Here is a 19,882-nt window from a genome sequence, read left to right as displayed (position 1 = left end):
GTTAAAATCTTGATTTGGCCGAAAAGCCAAATATCAAGCATTAGTAATCTAGAATAATAATTGGGATTTAGCATCTTACCAACTGGCTCTTCCAGAAAGAATTTAAGTTCAGAATGTGCTGACATCTATTGGTACACTAAAACACATGTCCTCCTCACTATAGTGCTTGCCCAGAAAAAAATATTCTCAAGAGAAGGTGCTTCTTTACTTGAATAGAGAAATCTACAACTACATTTGGGGAAGGGAATTCCCTACCCATTTTTACATCCCCTTTCTGAAGACAGGGTAGAACCTAAGTTCAATCCTGGGTCCACTACTTAGCTGTGTGACCTCCAACAAGTTAATTAACCTCTCTGAGCCTGAGCTGTCTCCTCTTAAAAAGAAAATGAAGCAGCTACCTCAAGGCATAGTTAGCAGAAAATAAATTAGCATATGGTAAGCACTTAGAACAGTGCTTGCAAGCCTCCATTAACAAATCTTATTAAAATAGAACTGCAACTCTTAGGTGGTTGACAAATTACAAAAATTTAAGATAATTTAAAAGTTGTCTGGATTAGGGTAGGACTCCCAACCACGTGGTAAGCACGCAAGCTTGTGTTAAAGTAGCAACTGTGGTGAATGTAATGGTGTCACTGTTGTAGCAGGGCTAAAGAAAGAAACAAATTGGTGTGCCTGGGTGGCTCAGTTGGTTAAGTGTCCCCACTTGGGCTCAGGTTATGGCCTCCCAGTTCGGGAGATGGAGCCCTACATCCGGCTTTGCACGGACAGCAAGAAGCCTGCTTGGGATTCTCTCTCTCTCTCCCTCTCCCTCTCTCTCTCTCTCTCAAAATAAATAAGCCTTAAGATAAATAAACATTTAAAAATCTTTTTTAAAAAATGAATTGCATGATTTTTTATTGTTTTTCCAATTCCCTGAACTAAAATCCCGAAGAAGGGCAACTAGGGTGGATGACGCCTTCCACATGACCTAGAAGTTAGGTAAGGGGGGAAAGTTCACGCAAGACAGGGAGTTTACCTGCTTGGCACACAAAACACCTTGAGAAAACCCAGAGAGGATTCTGTGTCAACCCCCGTAAGATGGGGAGGGGGCGAGGGTGAGAGGACAGTGGTCTCAGTGTATTGCACCGAAATTCGACACCAAGGCACTGAAATCGGACTCTGTTTCACTTGAAACGTGACTCCGGGCGAGGCACTTACCCTCAGCGCTCCCAAGGAAGTGGGGGGCGGCGGGCCCACTAACCAAGACAATTTACGCCCGGCCGCATCAGTAAGGTTCTTGGAAATCACCTGGTGAACAGCGCGCTAGGCAAACATAGAACGGTCAACGCAGGAGGAGCTAGTCCAGGTTCTCGAAAGCACTCCGCTCGAGAAGCCTGGCCCAGAGAGGGGGAAAGGGCGGGGAGAGCCGCAAAGTGCAGCCGCAGGCCGGGTCGCCGCCCCGGAACGTCGCCGACGCCAGGGGAGGGGTGGGGAGCGGCGGGCGTCGAGGCGAGACTCCGGCAGGCCGCCCCGCCCTACCCAGCCCGGGAACCAGGAGCCGCGCACCAGCTCTAGTGGCGGCAGCCGCCGCACCCCCTGGCCCTACTGTCCCTAGGCCGCCCCACGCTGCCCACACCCACTCGGCCGACCCGTGGCAGCCGGGGCCTTGGAGCCGGCGCCGCCTGACGACTGGCTGACGTCATAGGTGACGCCGCGGCGGGCGGGAGCGGGGACGGCGCAGGAGGGCGTTTCCGGAGCACGCGCCCGGCGAGGGCTGCTGACGTCGGGCTCAGGTGCGCGCGCTTGCCCGCCCGCCCGAGCGCGGCCCAGGTGGCGGCCCGCAGCGTCAGGTGGCGGCCGGTAGCGGTGAGGGGGCGACGGGCGGTGCGAGTAGGGGCAGCGGCGGGAGGGCGTGTCGCCTTGCACTCACGTGACGGGCAGGGAGGTTGGGGTGTGGGCGGCGAAGCGGGGTGGGCCCGACCCCACCCCTCGCGGGCCTGCGGGTCGCTGCGCAGGACCTTCCCTCGGGCTGGGGCCGGACCCGCCCCGCCGCTTAGCCCGCCAGCCTGGTTCTCCGAGGCTGCCCGCCCGACCGCCGGAGCTGACCGGAGTTGTCTCCTCCGCAGGGCCGCGGCGAGAGGGTGAGAGTCCGCGGGTTCGGAGGGAGCCGCCCCCGCCTCGGCCCGCGCCCTGCGGGGCCCCGCCGCACCCGAGGGGATGGAGAGCCGCCTACGAGGCCCCAGCACCGCCCGCGATCCCACGCTGGCCTGCCCTCGCTAGCTGCTCGAATTTTGCGTTTTACCCACCACCTAGGCCTTGTCTCCTGAGTCGGTGGCGTTGCGGTTCGAAAGAAATGGAAGAAAAGGAGCGATGTGACCAATTCCGTTCGGTCCTCCTGCATTGAGGCCTGGTTGGCATTTGCAGAGAGGAAAATACAGCAAGAAAATCGTCGGGGGTGTTTGGAGGGGAGGGTGGGAGGAGGGAAGCAAGGTCTTAGATTTCCTATGATTTTTGAAAAAATTCTGCACTTTGACAGCGGTGGCGAAATAACACTAAATCCAAAAGTGATCTTCCTATTGAAAAGAGAAGAGGTGGATTTTCTTTTCCTTTTGATTCCAACCTCTTCTCCCCGTGACCAAGCATAAATCATGGACATCAGAAAATAAGGTGGACCTCAGGAATCCTGGAAAGACTGAGAAGCTTACTTACATTCTTCCTCTGGAGGGAAGAAGGGTGGGGTGTTTTCAGCCCTCTCTGGAGCCTAAAACGAAAACATGAGTTGCGTGCCATGGAAAGGAGACAAGGCCAAATCTGAATCTGTAGAGCTGCCCCAGGCAGCACCCCCACAAATCTACCATGAGAAACAGCGCAGGGAGCTTTGTGCCCTGCATGCCCTCAATAACGTCTTCCAGGACAGCAACGCCTTCACCCGGGAAACGCTGCAAGAGATTTTCCAGAGGTAGGGGACTCCTTCTCCTTGCCATTTTTACACGTTTTGCTATTTCTGCATTTCTGTGGGTGGGGCAGTGTCTCCGCTAGGTAAGCCTTCAAACCAACGTATTAATTAGCTAGATGCTGTTAGCAGATGTAAGGGACACAGAAATGGGAAAAATAATAATCACTCTCATTTATTGAGCACTTACTGTAGGCTGGGCATAGTGCTAGGACCCTCTGTTGTGTCATCTCGTGTGATGTCCTCAGCAATCCCATGCAATTTGTGTTATTTCCATTTTACGGGTACAAACAGGGCTCAGAGGAGTTCAGTAATTTGCCTTAGGTAACAACAACAGATGGGGCCAAGTTTGAATTCAGGTTCGTGTCTGTGCTGTTGACCACTGTGCTATAATGCCTCTCAAGCCCTGGTCTGAGAGTTTACAGTCTGGAAAGGGGACAAGGTCTGTACACACTCAGTCACCTGCCATCAGAGGTGGAATGTTGTGGGTTTTATAAGCAGGGTGCTCAGCTATGCACCGTGCCCAGTTTTCCCATGAGGCCATGTGCTGGCCTTGGTGCTTTTTGTGCATTGCTCTGTATACCCCTCCCCAGCAGTCATTTTACTGTCTCTATTTTATGGATAGAGAGACAGGCAGAAAGGTCAGGTAATTTGTTCAAATAGCTTCCAAGTAACAAAGCTGTGCTTTGAAATGGACTCTAGATCTCTTCCCCTTTCCCTTTCATTCTAGATGGCCTTTTTTTTTTTTTTTAACCCACTTTGCAAAATGTTACCTGACAGGGTGATAGAAATTCAGCTCTTTCTCCGTCTACTTTGATGTTCTAAAATCGTTTTTATCAAAAGGGTTTGAGAATTAGTTCTGCAGTGTCTGGATGGACACAGCAGGACATCTGCTCGGCTGCTTTCTGAGTCCTGGAAAGGCATGTCAGAGTAGTTCTGTTATCTGCATCCATTCACCCTGCTAGGATGTTGGGCCTGGGCCCAACGATATGGATGATGATTATAAGCAGTTTGCGGGTAATCGCAGGACTCTTTCAGTGGTGTTTTCCCTGAATGAAAGAATGCTAAATATTTGCTAAACACTCACATGGAACCGGAGTTCTATTCCTGGCTATTAAAGCTTTTGCAAATTTGTACTAGCCTCCCCAGTTTCCGGTCCGCACGATGTAAGGATCCATCTCAAAGTAATAGCAAACCAGTACGTAAGAAAATACACTCTGTTCCCACTTCCAGAGGTGGAATTCTGTGTATTTTAGGTGGAAAGATTTGGCGTGGGTAAATAGAAACAAAGTGTGAAAGGGATCAGAGGGAGGGGAGACGAGATGAGGGAGAGGCAATAGAATTGTATAAACAAGGATTTACGAGCTGCCTGCAGCCAGCCAAGCGCTGCTGGGCACTGTAGAGAAAACAAGTTGAACAGGACTCAGCCGCTAAGTACATCCCAGAGCCATACACTGACCAGGCCTTGAGAACAGACTCAAGTGAAGTTAAAACCCGAGGGATTTAGAGCCGTTTAAACGGAGGGGAAAAGAGGATCTGTTTGGGTCTTAACGGAAACAGTAGTAATGTTGGCAGGTTTAGCCAGATAATTTCAAATTCCCGGATACAAAGTTCTGTCCCTGTTTGAAGATGTGGCTGATGGCTGGGAGAAATGGGAGAAAAATTTTGATGAATGCTGTTTGTTGAGAGGAAGTTCATCGGAGCAGTTCGCTTTTAGCCAGATAAAAAAAGAAATACAAAGGCAGGGTGGAGTTTCAATACAGTTATGGGACTTGAGATGACTCATGTTTGGAATAGAAATGAGCAGGGACTTAGAACCAAAGCTAGTGGCTCAGCAGGAACCTGGGGATGGGGAAGAGAGGAGTCAAGGTGGCAGAGTCCAGGATTTGAAGATCGTGGTAACCGCCGCAGTGATGGCAAAAGAGGTCGTTGGTTTGAAAAGGATCAGTTTTCAACATGTGAAATTGGAGAAAAGCTCAGAAACTGGGCAGGTGACGTGGTGCATGTATTCAGATGCGGATGTCCGATCCTGAACATTTCATCGTATGTGTCCCTCTGCGTTGAAAAAGGAAACATTGGGAAGTGAAATGACAGAGCGGCAGCCTTGCAGAGTTGTTACTCGGAAACTCCTCAGGCCTCGAACCATCCTCACGAGGCTCTCCTCAATTTTTCAGTGATTAAATGTTCTTGCAGCTAGCTATGCATCCCTTCCCCAGGTGAAATAGCTGTTAAAATCTAAACAGAAACCAGGCTGATACCGCTCAAAAAATCTAATGCAAGCTGGAAGGGACAAAGAGATTTTAGGTATTGGTGAACAGCCAGCGTTTTCTACCATAAAGAAATGCAGCCTCCCCAGTAAAATGTCCCTGAGCAGGTGGAAGGGGCCACATTTAAAGGTGTGGTGGTGGTAAATTCAGAAATGGCGTTGAATGTTAGCCTGCAGAGATTGAAATTACCTTGTCTAAGGGCCAGGCAAACACATCATGATCACCAGTACCTGCAGAGTACATCTATGTGCCCGGCCTTGTGATCTGTGCTTTATGTATTTAATGATTTAAAGACACATCATGAAGTTCTTCTGAGCCCTGTTTTCTAATGGCACATTTCTTCAGACCTGATGAAAAGGAAAGTCATAATTAGGAGAGAAAGGACTCTTCGTGAATGTTTCCACATGTTGTTGTTGTTGTTAAAATCTGAACTCACCACCATAGGCAGACACAGTGGTAACTTCCAGGGAGGACCAGGAACTCAGCTGAGTGCCTAGGCATTAGTGAGACCTGGCAAGAGCCTGTCTTCTCACTTACAGATCACTTCAGATCTCATGGCTCCAACCTGTGGCTGTGACGACAGAAGTGAGAGGCTTGCTTTATAGTCCAGAACTTCTGTCCGAGTCACTAAAGCCGTCCCGAGCAAGAGTTTGCCAAGGAGTCTCCAGAAAACAATCACAGAACAGGATGCCAGGGAGTTCAGTGGGTCCAGTGTGTTGAACTGTCCAGGACACTGCTGAGCGTAGTCTTAGGGGAAGGGGTTGGATCTTAGCTGTACCACTCACCAGCCGTATATGTGATCGTGCAAATCACCATAAGCATCCTTATTCACTCTGTGAGATTAACCTCTGTCTCAGGACTATTGGAAGGATTAAGAGGGAAACCTCATAAGAGTAGCTGACACAGTGGGCATTTGACTATCGTTAAAGTAAAAACAAGTACTGATATAACGGGCACACTGGACGGACCCCGTGTATTCAAATGACCACCCTGGGAATGAGGTGGAAGCCATTCTCAGCATTTCCTGTATTGATCATCTGGGCGACACATGTTTACTCAGTTGCCACTGCTTAGCTGTGAGGGCTGCAGAGTAGCAGAGCCATCCCCTTTGCTTCAGGAGTTTGCTGTTTGGTTGGACATGTATAAGACAACGGAATTCTCTAATGGTCTTGTAAAATGGGAATCGTTCCCATTGTTACAGATACGCTAAGAGGCATGGAGATTAAATCTCACGACTAGTCCCGGTGCTGGTTGCTAGGATAATGTGTAGTCCTCCCCATCTCCCTGTATTTTCTGCTACACAGGAGCCAGGAAGGATTCCGTGGCAAAGGTAGGATGTGAGGTTGACCTTGAAGAAGCTTTAGGATTTGGCTTGGAACAGGAAATACGATGAGAGAATAGAGGCCGTGTGGTCGTGGTGTTTGAAGTGCACTAAAAAGCCCAAAGGGACAGCAGGCCCCGTAGGGCCGGGAGGGTTGGGGTTAGCCAGCGGGCAGTTCTTACATGAAAGTAAGAACATCGTACCTTGGTGAGTGTGGCAGGAACATATAAGGGACTTGGTGGAAGGAGAGTTTGGAAGTGAGATCAATTTAGGAACCTGTTTCAAAAGCCCAGATATGGAGCAAGGAGGCTCCAGTTCAGGGAGAGACAATGGGAATAGACAGGAGAAGGTGGGAATCGGAGATAGAATGTATGGGACAAGGAGACCCTAGGAAACTCCTGTAAGGTGCACCTCAAAAAAATGTGTGGTCAGATACGTTTGGGAACCGCAACGTACCCTGTCTCCTCAAGACTCAAGGTAAATATTAGCATATTCGGGGCTCTAGGAATTCCTGCAGGAAACCTTTTTACCTGATTCATTCAGCCGTTATTGTATTGAACACCTTCTGTGATCCTCTGGGAGCACCCTCAGGAGAGCGTGGCTGTAAGTTTTGGTAGGGAGTAAAATGGTGAACAAGGTAGAAGGCCTGGAAATTTCCTTGTTGGAGCCTTCACGCATCTCCTGGCAAGAGACTTCACTGAAAGTAGGGAGAAGCTACTGGAAAATCGGTGAAAGGGTAGGAGCTTGATATACCTGGAGCTAGGCTTGCTTCCATATGCTTTTTTATTTTAATACGAGAGCCTACTGAGGGCCTTTGTCCTCTTAAGCTGCATTTTAGCCCCAGACCCCAGGGTGTGCCAGCTCTTCCTCTTATCAGCCGCTACCACCACCCACTCTGATTCTCGGCTCCTCGACACAAGACGGGAAGCACAGCACTGGAGTCAGACAGACCCAAGCACGAACGAATCCTAGTGCTGTCACTTACAAGATAAGCGATTACAGGCCAGTCATTTTAAATCACCAAACTTCAGTTTTTTAACCTATAGAATGGGAATAACTTACAGCCTCATGGGTTTCTGGTGAAAATTAAGTGAGATACATATGAAAGGATCTAGCATTGGACGGCATGGCACGAAATTTTTCAATAAGTAGTAGTTATTATGATGGTAAGATGCAATCTGGTTGCAGAGTGAAGGTTAGTGTCCTCCAGCCCTCTTCTTTGCTCGCTCTGGAGAACAAGCACACAAGCTCTTTGGAAGGGTCTGCTACGAAAGTTTCCCAAGAAAGAGAGCAACAAAATAAACACGGTGAATGTTTCAATAAACATTCCTTGAGCACCTGTTATGTGCCAGGCACCCCTTGGGTCCTGGTGGGGTTGCCCTAACTGGATGGAGACACCTGTCATTCTAGTGTGGAAAACCAGACGCGTCTGGTGGCGACAGGGGCTGTGATTAAAGCAGGTGGGGTAAGAGCTGGTGCCTGGAAGAAACTGAAGGTTGGGGTGGTCAGAGAAGGCCTCTAAAGCACTAACACTTGAGACCCAAATAATAAGGAGCAAACCAAGTGCAGACCTAGGGAAAGAGCATTCCAGACAGCAGAACAGTGAGTGTGGTAGAAACAGGGAGCACGTGCAACGGCCCTCGGGTGAGAAGGTGTTTTGTGTGTTTAAGTAGCAGAGAGAAGGTCTTTGTGCCCAGCGATAGGGATGAGGTCAGCAGTGTCTTGAGGGCCTTGCCTAGAAAGCAAATCATTTAGCTTGTATTTAAGTGCTTTGGGAACCATTGGAAGGTTTAAGCAGTGGGAGGAATGTTTTATGTTTGAAAAATATCAGTGTGGTCACCGTGTACAGAGAAGTTTAAAAAAAAACAAACTTTGTAAGAGTTCTTGAGTGTTCAGGGTTGCCCTCGAGCCCGGCTCTCCTCTGGAGCTGGCCCTTAGCGGCTTCCTGGATACTGCCCTCCACGTTCGTTCCCAAGAAGCTCACACTTCCCTTCACAGACCGGCAAAAGGAATCCAGCCCTTCCTTCAAGAAGGCCTCTCCTCAAGTCCCGGCCTGACAAGCCTGTGAAAACCAAATAATAGGACTGGAAGTGCCTTCGGAGCTGACCTTGCTGGAGACAAAGGAGTAGCTAATGAGGCCCAGCCAAAAATGGCCCAGAGCGGGGTGGGCGCGTGGACCATAATTGAGTTTTGTTTGGCACAGACATTGTTTTCAGTTGATTCTTTGTGTTTCAGTTTTTAAAAACTTTTTTATTCCAGGGGCGCCTGGGTGGCTCAGTCGGTTAAGCTTCCAGCTCTTGATCTCAGCTCAGGTCATGATCTCACAGTTTAGGAGATACAGCCCTGTGCTGGGCTCTCCACTGACCGTGCAGAGCCTGCTTGGAATTCTCTCTCTCCCCCTCTCTCTCTGCCCCTCCCTTGCTTATGCACTCTCTCTCAAAATAAATAAGCTTAAAAAAATTTTTTTTATTCAAGTACTTACACAACCAGACACGTATATTTGAAATGCTTTAGGTGGCTCAGACATGCCAGTTTAATATAGGCCTTATTAGTTCTTAGTGCTTTACACGTGGCCCCGGTGCATACGTTTTTGTTTCATGCCTGGGCTCCTGTAGCCCTTGGAGTATTTAAGGATTAATGATTACCAAGTGTGCAAGCCTTAAATAGAAAGCATTTAAACTATAAAAAAAACAAGAGTAGCAAAAAATACTATCCACGCAAATGAAAATATCAATTACTGTTTTCTAATGTTTAAAAAAAAATGGCTGTATTAAAGCAGGAAGGTCTGCAGTGAAGAAGGCCGCAGACAGGGATAGGCCAGGGGCTTCACAAATGAGACTCCATCATAAGAGTACAGTCTGTGTCCAGTGACTTTCTGGATGACAGACAGCTAGGCCCTGGCACCACCGAATTAATGTTTTGCGTAAGAAGAAAGGCAATCCCTAGTGCAGTAGGAGCCCCGACTGTAAAATACGTCGGTAAAGTATTGAGCTACCTTGTACCTGAGTCGGGGGAACAGGCCTTGCGGGGGCGCGCTGCGCTGGACGCTGGAAGGTGTCCGGGGCGTGTGGGGCAGGAGGTCGGGCGGCCGGGCCCACGAGTCTCAGCCCGGCTCCTTGCACGCGTGCAGGCTGTCTCCGAACACCATGGTGACGCCCCACAAGAAGAGCATGTTAGGAAACGGGAACTACGACGTGAACGTCATTATGGCAGCACTTCAGACCAAAGGCTACGAAGCTGTCTGGTGGGACAAGCGCAGGTAACCCGAACCAGGCTTGACCCGATGAGGACTGTCGCTCGGGCACGCGTGGGGAGGTGCTCCCGGGGGGACCTTGGGGCGTGGACAGCCTCGGAGCCTGACGCCGCTCTTCCTCCGCAGGGATGTCAGTGCCATTGCTCTCACTAACGTCATGGGCTTCATCATGAACCTGCCCTCCAGCCTGTGCTGGGGTCCGCTGAAGTTGCCTCTCAAAAGGCAGCACTGGATCTGTGTTCGAGAGGTGGGAGGTGCCTACTACAACCTCGACTCCAAACTGAAGATGCCCGAGTGGATTGGAGGCGAGAGCGAGCTCAGGTACCTGCGGGGAACGTGCTGGGCTCCTTCCGTCGGTGTGTTGGGGAAGTTGAGCCCGTCTTTCTTTTTTTTTCTTTTTACTCGACGAAGGAGATGAGATTCCTAGCTCCTGGGATCCTCTCCCCGCCTTGCTTAGAATCACAGGGTCTCGGGCTTGAAACACCTCAATCTTTGATGGCCCATGAGGACGGGAAGTCCCTTTGGTAGAGAAGCCCCAGCCCCCGGCATGCTGACCCTCTGGTCTGGTAGGACTGGCATTGTAGCATGCTCTGTACTCAGACAACTGATGGTAAAGCTGCCAGTTCAGAGGGAGGAAGACAGACATTCAGGCCAGAGAGGGCTAAATTTCCCAGAGACCGAAGAAGAAACTTTTATTTTATTTTATTTTATTTTATTTTATTTTATTTTATTTTATTTTATTTTATTTTATTTTTAAATATTTTTGAGAGAGAGACAGAATGCAAGTGGGTGAGGGGCAGAGAGAGACAGAGAGACACACACACACACACACACAGAATCTGAAGAGGCTCCAGGCTCTGAGCTGTCAGCACAGAGCCTGATGCGGGGCTCGAACTCACCAACTGCGAGAGCCAAAGTCGGATGCTCAACCGACTGAGCCACCCAGGTGCCCCGATAGTTTGGCAGTTCTATATGAGAATGAGCGAAAATTCAGCTTGGAAATTAAGTGGCCAGATCGAGGGGTAGCCAGTTGCAGAAGCTGCAAGAACAGATCCCTACTCGAGAGTTTGGGGGCTGCCGAGGGTATAGCTGAGGAGGTCACTGGTGAACACACGGCCCTGAGACTGGAATTTGCAGTTTTACCAGCATTTCATCTTCTCTTTCATCTACCCGTTGTTCCCACAGGAAATTTCTAAAACATCACTTGCGAGGAAAGAACTGTGAACTCCTGCTGGTGGTACCAGAAGAGGTGGAGGCCCATCAGAGTTGGAGGGCTGACGTGTAACGCAGTTCTACCCATCCTTCCCTCACCTCAGCCCCGAAATCGTCTGTAACGTGCTGTGGCCTATACAGCGGGTCTGCCCCTGCCACTTCCCCAAACATCTCACTGGGTTTTGCCCTCAGATTTGACAGTGCAATAGGACAGATGTGTGGACTGTTACGAGAAGCAACCAGCGTTACTCATTCCTGGGAAAGGAAGGTAGGAGCTCTGTGTGCTTAGGGCCAGCTCTGGAAGACCCTTGTTTTATTTCAGAGAGGAGAAAGGAAGGTGGGTCCCAGCTTATTTTCCCCATTCCCACGAGAACTTGACAGAGGCTCTGCTGGAGTTCACTGCTGCTGTGACTCACCTGGAGATGCTGCCTCCACTTCCCCTTTCCTGGCAACCAGTGGGTCTGAAGACATAGTACACGCGAAGCCCACGCGACTGGCTTGACGGACCCAGAGCAGAAGGGCCTCTCAGGAAACCATCTCCAAAACGCCAGCAGTGGTACAGCATGCCGTCTCCAACCCTCAATGCCACCCATTACCCCCGTTTTTAAGGGTGGTCAACGGCCATCCTTGGAGTCTTACAATGAAAAGTTCTCTAGCGTTCCACGCCGGGTGGTTGAGGCCCGCAATATTCTAGTGTGACAGGGTGAGCTAGATACCTAAGAGGACGTGGCGGAAGCCAGACTGGGGCAGGCCTGGGGGGCCTGTCCGCCTCGCTCCAGCGTTGTCCCTGCCGCTTCACTACATTGATTTAGGGGGCTCTGGGCACAAGGCAGGCAAAAGGGCAGTTTTCCCAGTTGACACACTCTGGCAGTCAGGAAACAAGTCTGCTTTTGATAGCAAATTCCACTAGTTTGAGACACAGCTGGGTGAGGCAAGTATCGTGAAGACAAGCCTCTCAGAGATTAAGAGCAGCTAGAACTGGTAGAAGTCCCAGGCTGAGTCCCTATAGTGACAAGAGTCAGAGCCCTCCAGTTGGGTGTTTATGTGCATCACGTTAGAGGACCCGGGTTTGTCATGTCTTTGGTTTCCTTTACACGTCAACTGAAAGTTGATCTACCCCCTACCTCTTGAAACAGCTGTAGGCCGCTTTTCTCCTGTAACTTTGGAAAACAGAAGAGAAGGAGGGGAAGTGTACCACATGGCGCGTCACCAAAGTGGTCGTAGTTGCCTCGAGGTGGGGGGGCGGGCGGGGATGGCCTGTCTGCCGCTTACACATCGACGGTCTTGGCAGGTCTGAGAGCTGCCCCGCTGGCCACACGCCTCTCCAGCGGCAAAGCCGGCCTGGGGCTTGCGCGTCAAGACTGAGCAGGCTTGACAGGACGAAGCTGAGGCTTTCTCCCCACTGTGACTGGAGTGCATGTTTACACCAGCACTTTTTCTGCACATGTATCTTCAATCCAACGAGGCCGTTTTTTATGCTGAGTAACAGAGGCCACCAAGCGGCTACTGCATTACACCCTCTCGGCAACTGGCTGCAGTCTCTTCTGCACCATTTTCCACACCAGACCTGCTTGGCACCACAGGGAGCTCCTTACCCCTGCACAATGACATTCCAACCACCACCAGCCAGAAGTTACAGCCAACCTGATTGTCACGAGCAGGACCTTGGGTCCACGGGCACTGTCAGTGATAGTAAGCCATTTCCTGGGAGGGGGAGGAGGGAACTCCTCTCCACCAATCTGCTTGGGCCTGTGCAAATGGCACTTCAAAGGAGTCCCCGTGCACTTGGAGTCCATGAGCCAATGGGATATGCAAAGACGCTGACACATTTCAGGGCTGGTTTCTCTGTTCATATCCAATTCTGGTGCTTAGGAACAGGGACCCATGCTGATGCCCAAGGGCAAAAAGCCCCATGTCCTTTAAGGAAAGGGGCAGGCCTGACCCTGATGCCCAATAAGGGGCAACCCTAGGCTTTTTGTTTTTCTTGCTTTTATTCCTTTTTTTTGTTGGCCTTGTGCTGGGTTTGTTTACAAAAGATGTATTTTGTTTAACCAAATATTAAAAATGGAAAACTCCGTACATGTTATATGTCTGCCTGAATTTGTAATTCTGTAAAGGAAAAAAGTAAACATTAGTGTGGTGATGCTTCAGAAGAAACTCACTACCATCCTCAGCCATCTTTTAGAGCTGTTTTGTGCTTTGGTCCAACTCTCCCCTCAAAAATCTAGACAAAATATGCACTAAATTTGGTTCAAAATCCTGAGGCACTTTTCAATTTACAAAAACTAGGCTTAACAATCTGAGGAATCCTAATAAGTACAAGTTTTCGTTACCAGCCCTGACAAATGACTAGCGTTTTTCTCTGGTTAACAAGATCAAGATCACATAGCAGAGGGGGCCTGTTAGACTTGAATTCAGATCCATCATTTCCTGGGCGGTCTGGCACAGATTATCCAACCTCTCTGTGACTGCTTCCTCCTCTGTAAAACAGAACTACCACTACACCCTAAATTCTGTAGCATCATTCTGATAAACAGAATACACATAAAAGGCTCAGTATTGTTAATAGCACATTGCTAATAAAAATTTACGTTGAATGCAAAAACTGCAAGGTTCAAAGGCAGGGCTATAGTTGGAATTCATAATCAGCTCATCTCAGCAATTATTTTTAAATGGACCAAAAAAGTTTTATTTGCCACCATTCCCTTCCTAGACCAGAAGTTAGTAGTAGGTCATTCCCTACAAATCCTTTATAACTGTGTATCGCTGTAGACCGTACAAATACACGGACCCAATCCTTTGTTGGTGGATCTGAACATGATTGCCTGAATTCAGGGCAAAGATTACTATTATGAGGTTTCTGGGGTACCTGGCTGGCTCAGTCAGAAGACCATGTGACTCTTCATCTCGGGGTTAAGTTCAAGCTCCCCCTGGTTGGCTGTAGAGATTACTTAAAAAATAAAATCTGTAACAACAACAACAAAAAGAGGTTCCTAGCCCAAACTGAATCATGTTTTCCACTGTTGGGCCTCAGGGGTCAAACAGTGTCACACAGTGGTGTTCGCTTCGGAGAGGAAATGCAAGGGGCAGTCGAAGGACGTGACCTCAAGGTGTGTATCACAAGTACATGGATGACACTTTCTGTCGGAATCATTTTTAATATTTAAATACAAAAAGTGAGCACTTTTTTCTTTTTTGGACACACACACACAGGTCTCTAATAGCCAAAACCGGCAGAGAAAATGAGCTCTTCTCTGCCCTCCACAGTCCCCATCCCGTGGTCGAAGCTGCTGCCCAGCCCTCCCTCCTTTCCACCCCAGACATTCACAGTGGCTGCTTTACACTGCAGCTGTAACGGCATTATGTATTTCATACTGTGTGCATGTCCCTTCCCAACATCTCCATGCTTAAAAACAAAAATGGTCAGGGGTACGTCCTTCCCAGTGGCATCGGTTCCTTTGCCACAATCAGATAGTTGAGATCTTCCGGTCACGAGTGATTTAGTGATTTAGTGAAAGGGGGGGGGGGGGGGGGGGAATGGCCAGAGCTGGAGTAACCGTCTGCATTGCTGCACTCTGGTATCAGAGTGAGGACAGAAGAAATGGGACAGCGTGGAGGGCACAGCTGCAAGTTGGGAGTCTCCGTGACACACTGGGGAGAATTCTCTCCAGGTTTAGATAAATCAATGTGCCAAAGTTTAAAAAAAAAAAGGAAAAGAGAAAAGAATCCAAATCATCAGCAGTTCAACACTATTGAATTTTCAAACTCGTCCCACCAAGACAAGTCATAGAGCAGTAACAATCTAGAGCTTTCCAGGAAGTGAAGGTAGAGCCCCTGGCATTCCTCCTGAGAGCCCTGTGTTGGGCCCTAGAAGTATCTGGAAAAGAAAAGGAGAGGTGTAAGGCAGGGGACGAGCCTCCGGATCGCATTTTCCCTCTGACGGGGCAGAGGAGGTCTGCCAACACTGCCGATCACGTGGGCACCTAAAAGAGCGGGGGCTGGATCCCAGTCTCTACCCGCGGGTCTACGCAGGTTTGGGGAAAATCAACACCTCGCCCCGCCGCGCAGGCAAAGGCTCTGGGCTCACCTGCCGCTGCTGCAGTTGCTGCTGCTGCTCCATTTGCAACTTCTCCGTTTCGAAGACAACAGGAAGGACCAGGATCATGAAGGAAGTGGTCCCAATCCACAAGGCTGCCCTGGAAAACCTGCAGACGGGGTGTGAGCGTGACAGCAAGACACAAACACAGATGTGTTCTTCTTCACCAAGAACGGCCCAGTAACCAAACCTCTCCCACGCCAATGTTTTTGAAAGGCACGTTCTTTCCCCAACACGTGCACCACACTCGGACCAGAAACAGGACGGGCAGTTCTGCCGGCTGTTGACCTGGCGAGAGCCGTTCTAACATCCTCCTGAGTTCTCACGAAGCTACTTCTACAACACATTAATTACCTCGCGTAACGTGAAACGATCCTCACAACGACCCTGCCCCACAGGAATCGCCACTTTACGGAAGAATTCGTGGAGATCAAGAAAGGTTAAGAGACCAGTCCAAGGTCACTCACTCAGTGATCTAGGTGGCAGGTTGGCCTCCAGCCCCGCTCTGCTACTTCCAAAGCCCATGTTCATTCACAGCACTTCGGTCACCCCAGGCACACCCCAACGTCTTTGCCCTCGGACCTTACCTGTACATTTTTTGAGCCACAAAGACGGAGAGATCAAAAGTGGCTCCAGCCGCGGACCGGACCCTCTCTGGGAACATCTCCGTCAGACCCCACAGCCTCTCCGACAGGGTCTCATCTAGCTGTGGTGGAGGCGGCGCGGATCTCGATCGAAGCAATGGCAACCACCCCCTGGAGCTAGGGCAGCCCGCTCCGGCCCACCGGGGGCCCTAACCCCGCCTCCCGGAGAAGACACCTCCCCTCCGACCTCTCCGGGCTCCGCGACGCGCTTTCGCCCGGATCCCGCAGCACGCGGAGCTCACACCCCCGTGCGGGCCGCTCCCGGCCCGTAACCTTGCACTCCGCCTCATACCGCAGGGCCCCAGTACCTCCTCGTCGTCTTCCTCCTCCAGCTCCTCCTCAGTCTTCTCGGCATCGCCTTTCGGAAGCAATTCGTCCGGGGACAGGGGCGCCCCAGGGCCGCCAGCGGCAGCGGCGGCGGCCATGGCTGCAGGGGGACACCGGAAGCGGAAGAGAGGAGGCGAGTGCAGCACCACCCCCTCCCCGGCGGACAGAGCTGCTCTTCCGGGAGCCGGAGGCTGAAGTGCTGGGGAAGAGCGACACCGTCTGGCTGGCGGACTCCACCGGCTTTCGGCCAACGAGGCGGCGGCGACTTCCTAAGAAATACCTGGGAAGCTTGTTCAAGGATAGGGTCGCGGTGCTTCCGCGGTAATTCTTTTCATTTAGAGTGGGCCCAGAAACCTGCACTTCAGTAAGCTCCCAGGGGGTCACACTGAGACAAACAAAAAATCCAGCTTCGTTTCCCCGAGGGGTGTGTTCTTTGGTAGGAGTTCGATACTTGAAGGTTTTATCGATCTGTTGTGAAAACGTCAAGCGAACAGTACCAATGTACTGAGACAAAGGCAAGAGTTACCACTTAAATACTTGAGTACCAGGCAGCGTGTGTGTGTGTGTGTGTGTGTGTGTGTGTACTCATCTGCTTGGCACAACAACCCACTGAGCCATGTACTGTCATCATCCCTGTTTTAAGAAACGGGGAAGTTGAGGCTCAGTACAGAGTTGCTGGAAGTCTTTCTTGAGGATAGATTTCTAGGAGGAAGTTTGCAGGCCAAAAAGTATGAACATTTAGCATTTTGGTAGGTATTAGCTGACCGTCCTCAAAATTAGATCATATACTTACCTAATTGTAAATGGAAGTGTCCTTTTCCCCACAATGTCCCCAGCATTAAGCGTTACCCGTATTTTAATTTTTTGCCTTTATGATGGATTAAATACTTCTTTTTATAATGTGCTGCACCTTAAATACAAGGGTAGTAATTCGATACACACTTTAGCCAGCTGACCCCGGAATCAGAGAATCTCAGGACTGGACGGTCCAAATCTCTGTCTGATGCACGATGTTGTCCTTTGTCCCGTGCTTACATAATGAGGGGCAGGTAGGTTTACACTTCCTCCCCTAACAGGCCTTGGTCCTTTTCATCTTTGAGCAAGGGCAACACTGACTACAAAAAGCTTTTATGTCTCAAAAGGCTGCTTACTGTATTACTCCATTACATAAAGTTCAAAAACAGGCAAAACCAATCTATGGTGAGGATTAGTGATTCCCTTTGATTAGCTCAGAGTGGGGAATATTTGGTAAGGGGCAGGGGAGTGGCTTCTGGGGTGCTGGTAAAATTCCATTTCTTGATCAGGGTGGTGTTCGCATGGGTATTTTCATTTTGTATTATCGATACTTATGAATTATGCTTTTTTGCATGTTAAAATTACTTAAAGTTGGCTAGCACTATGTAAATGCAAGGGCAGCTTGAGAGCCCAGTACCAATGGCTTTTGATTCTCTTGTGGGCTCTTTAGGAAATGCTGGAAGACCAACGCTCTCAAAGGCAATCTTTTTTTTTCTTTTTAAGTAGTCTCCACACCCGACCTAGGGCTTGAACTCATGACCCTGAGATCAAGAGTTGCATGCTCTACCAACTGAGCCAACCAGGCACCCCTAGAGAAGGCAATCTTACGTGGAAGGTACAGGCATTAATGCCTCCAACTGGAAAGTCGTAATGCTAATGTGGAGAAGTTTTAGGAAAACTTTAACCAACTAATTTTGTTTATATTCACAAGAACAATACATGATTTAAAAAAAAAAAATCTATGTGGGGCACCTGGGTGGCTCAGTCGGTTAAGCTTCCAACTCTTGATTTCGGCTCAGATCATGATCTCACGGTTCTTGAGTTTGAGCCCCACGTTGGGCTCTGTGCTGACAGTGTGGAGCCTGCTTGATCTCTCTCTCTCTCTCCCCATCTCTCTCTGCCCATGTACTCACTCACTCTATCTCTCCCACAATAAACGTTAAACATTTTTAAAAAAACACCTATGTTTAAGAATAATAAAAAAAACCTTGGGAGTAATTTTATCTCTGCAAAGGGATAAGGAAAAAGGGAATCATGCAGTGCAGAGTGTTCAGATCCCTGGGAACAGATGAGATGGTCTAGAAAAGGCAGAGTGAGAAAGGAAGACAAAGGCCAGGATCCTGTGGGATCAGACATTTAAAGGTACAGCGAAATCACGGACAGTAGACAGGTGGTTGCCGGGGGCTGGGGGAGAGGAAACAGAAACCCATAACCAAAGAGTTAACAGGGCAGCCAAGGCAGCTGCAACTTCTCCCCAAACCTGCTTGGGGGTGCTCAGAATGCTGTCTGCCACCATGTTCCTGTACGATAATAGTCATGCCATGATAACCGAATGGTTAATTTAGTCGTTTTGCAGGAACTCAGGTTTTCGTCAAGAAGCCAGCTAGAACCAGTCAGGACACTGACCTCCCCTTGGAGCCCAACAAAATGAAATTAACCTTCCCCTACCTCCTAACTTCCTTTATCTGATTTTGAGTCACAAAGCTCCTCTCTCCTTCCCCTTCCCCACACCCTTTTCTACTTGCCTTTAAAAAATGCCTGGCCATCCTGCTTCAGGGAGGCCGACTTGAGGCTCATTTTCCCATCTCCTCATGTGGCTGCCTCGAGAAGAACCTCTTGCCTCCTTGCCCACTAGAGATCTGTCTCAACGATCAGCTTTGCTGCACATCGGGCACACGAACTTGGGTTCAGTTACAAAACGGAGTCACTGTCTGATGGGTATAGAGTTTCAGTTTACAAGCTGAAGTGTCCAGAGATGGGACAGCGGTGATGATGGCACACGAGGGATGTATTCAGTACTGCTGAGCTGTAGAATTAAAAATGGTTACGGTGGTAAATTTTGTTATTTTGCCACAATAGAAGAAAATGTAAAGACAAGCAGAAAAGCAGAACTATCAGGGAAAAAAAAGGGGGGGACCTTCTTCCTCCACCTCAAGAGGTTCGAGGAGCTGCTGGAGAGGAAGAAGAAGGATCGGAGAAGGGTGGCTTCACTGAAGGCTTCAAGGAGAACTGCTCAGAATCAGCAAAGAAGAGAGGGTGAGGATGGTGCCAGGCCAGGGGTCACCGTCGAAGAGTAACGCACAAGTGCAGGTGCTAACGAGTGAGTGTGGATGCCCCATGCAGGCACAAAGTGACTCTGCCACCCGGATGGAGAAGGAGATGGGGTGTTCTAGAACCCCAGCCTCCAGGTCCTCTCCTACCCCATCCCCCAAGTCCACGCTTTCCATCTCTCCTGTTTCCGCCCCATCAGAATTTGAAATCGGTAACAGTTCTTTATGTGGGTCAATGGACGGGCACAGATCCCTTTGGGAATCCTAGAAAAGCTGGAAGCCCCTCCCATCAGCCCCTATCTGTGCGACAGTGCAGGTGGGGGCCCCCTGCGAGGCCTCAAACTGTACAACTTCCTCTGATTGCCCCTAATCCTGCCCTTGCTCCCTCAGGCCCCCAGAGCTCTCGCGAAGCTCCTCAGTAACAGCTCCCCCTAACCGGACATGCGGCCCAGAAAGTCCCAGAAGTTGCTGTAAATCACAAAGGATACCGTCAAGTAGACAGTACTGTTTCTTTGGGTGTCCCCCAAGTAGCAGATTTGGTTAATAAAGGCTTTGAAGGAGGAAGAATTTTAACCAGAACCTGAAGGATGGATCCGACTAGAAAGGTAAGAACTTGAGGGGGTGCCTGGCTCGCTCAGTCGGTGCCGTGTGCAACTCTTCAGCTCGGGGCTATGAGTGCAAGCCCCCTGTTGGGTGTAGAGATTATTTAAAAATAAAACCATAACAAAAGGAAGGTAGGGACTTGAAAGAATATAGCACCTCGAT

At 49.7% G+C, this 19,882-nt stretch overlaps 2 protein-coding genes across 4 annotated transcripts; one reads left to right on the top strand and one right to left on the bottom strand.

The window, feature by feature from the left end:
• The first annotated feature begins 1,498 nt into the window (after nucleotides 1–1,498).
• Nucleotides 1,499–13,064, top strand: JOSD1 (Josephin domain containing 1). 3 transcript variants are annotated; one of them, XM_019446904.2, is made up of 5 exons: nucleotides 1,499–1,772; nucleotides 2,106–2,938; nucleotides 9,651–9,779; nucleotides 9,900–10,094; nucleotides 10,959–13,064. In XM_019446904.2, the coding sequence occupies exons 2-5, from the start codon at nucleotides 2,754–2,756 to the stop codon at nucleotides 11,056–11,058; spliced, it is 609 nt and encodes a 202-aa protein (XP_019302449.1). In that variant the 5' UTR covers nucleotides 1,499–1,772; nucleotides 2,106–2,753; the 3' UTR covers nucleotides 11,059–13,064. The 3 variants fall into 3 exon arrangements, with proteins under 3 accessions (XP_019302449.1, XP_019302447.1, XP_019302448.1); XM_019446902.2 differs by having other exon boundaries at nucleotides 1,718–1,845; XM_019446903.2 differs by lacking the exon at nucleotides 1,499–1,772 and having other exon boundaries at nucleotides 1,887–2,938.
• Nucleotides 13,065–14,123: 1,059 nt separating this feature from the next.
• TOMM22 (translocase of outer mitochondrial membrane 22) lies at nucleotides 14,124–16,190 on the bottom strand. The gene is made up of 4 exons (XM_019446907.2): nucleotides 16,034–16,190; nucleotides 15,669–15,787; nucleotides 15,073–15,190; nucleotides 14,124–14,862 (listed from the first exon to the last, which is right to left on the bottom strand). The coding sequence occupies exons 1-4, from the start codon at nucleotides 16,148–16,150 to the stop codon at nucleotides 14,788–14,790; spliced, it is 429 nt and encodes a 142-aa protein (XP_019302452.1). The 5' UTR covers nucleotides 16,151–16,190; the 3' UTR covers nucleotides 14,124–14,787.
• Between the last annotated feature and the right edge of the window lie 3,692 nt (nucleotides 16,191–19,882).

The sequence above is a fragment of the Panthera pardus genome, unplaced genomic scaffold, assembly GCF_024362965.1.
Source record: "Panthera pardus isolate Hobbes unplaced genomic scaffold, ASM2436296v1 HiC_scaffold_6, whole genome shotgun sequence".
In the NCBI taxonomy this organism is placed as follows: Eukaryota; Metazoa; Chordata; class Mammalia; order Carnivora; family Felidae; genus Panthera; species Panthera pardus.
The sequence above is the reverse complement of the archived record's forward strand: the minus strand, read 5'-3'. Positions and strand labels throughout refer to the sequence as shown.

What these genes read in the sequence shown, in the direction of transcription:
- JOSD1 (XM_019446904.2), top strand. Translation starts at nt 2,754, where the DNA reads ATGAGTTGCGTGCCATGGAAAGGAGACAAGGCCAAATCTGAATCTGTA. An exon ending in CTGCAAGAGATTTTCCAGAG is followed by an intron (nt 2,939 to 9,650) that starts GTAGGGGACTCC and finishes GCACGCGTGCAG; the next exon opens with GCTGTCTCCGAACACCATGG. An exon ending in GTCTGGTGGGACAAGCGCAG is followed by an intron (nt 9,780 to 9,899) that starts GTAACCCGAACC and finishes CTTCCTCCGCAG; the next exon opens with GGATGTCAGTGCCATTGCTC.
- TOMM22 (XM_019446907.2), bottom strand. Translation starts at nt 16,150, where the DNA reads ATGGCCGCCGCCGCTGCCGCTGGCGGCCCTGGGGCGCCCCTGTCCCCG. An exon ending in GTGGCTCAAAAAATGTACAG is followed by an intron (nt 15,191 to 15,668) that starts GTAAGGTCCGAG and finishes CCCCGTCTGCAG; the next exon opens with GTTTTCCAGGGCAGCCTTGT. An exon ending in AGCAACTGCAGCAGCGGCAG is followed by an intron (nt 14,863 to 15,072) that starts GTGAGCCCAGAG and finishes TTTCTTTTCCAG; the next exon opens with ATACTTCTAGGGCCCAACAC.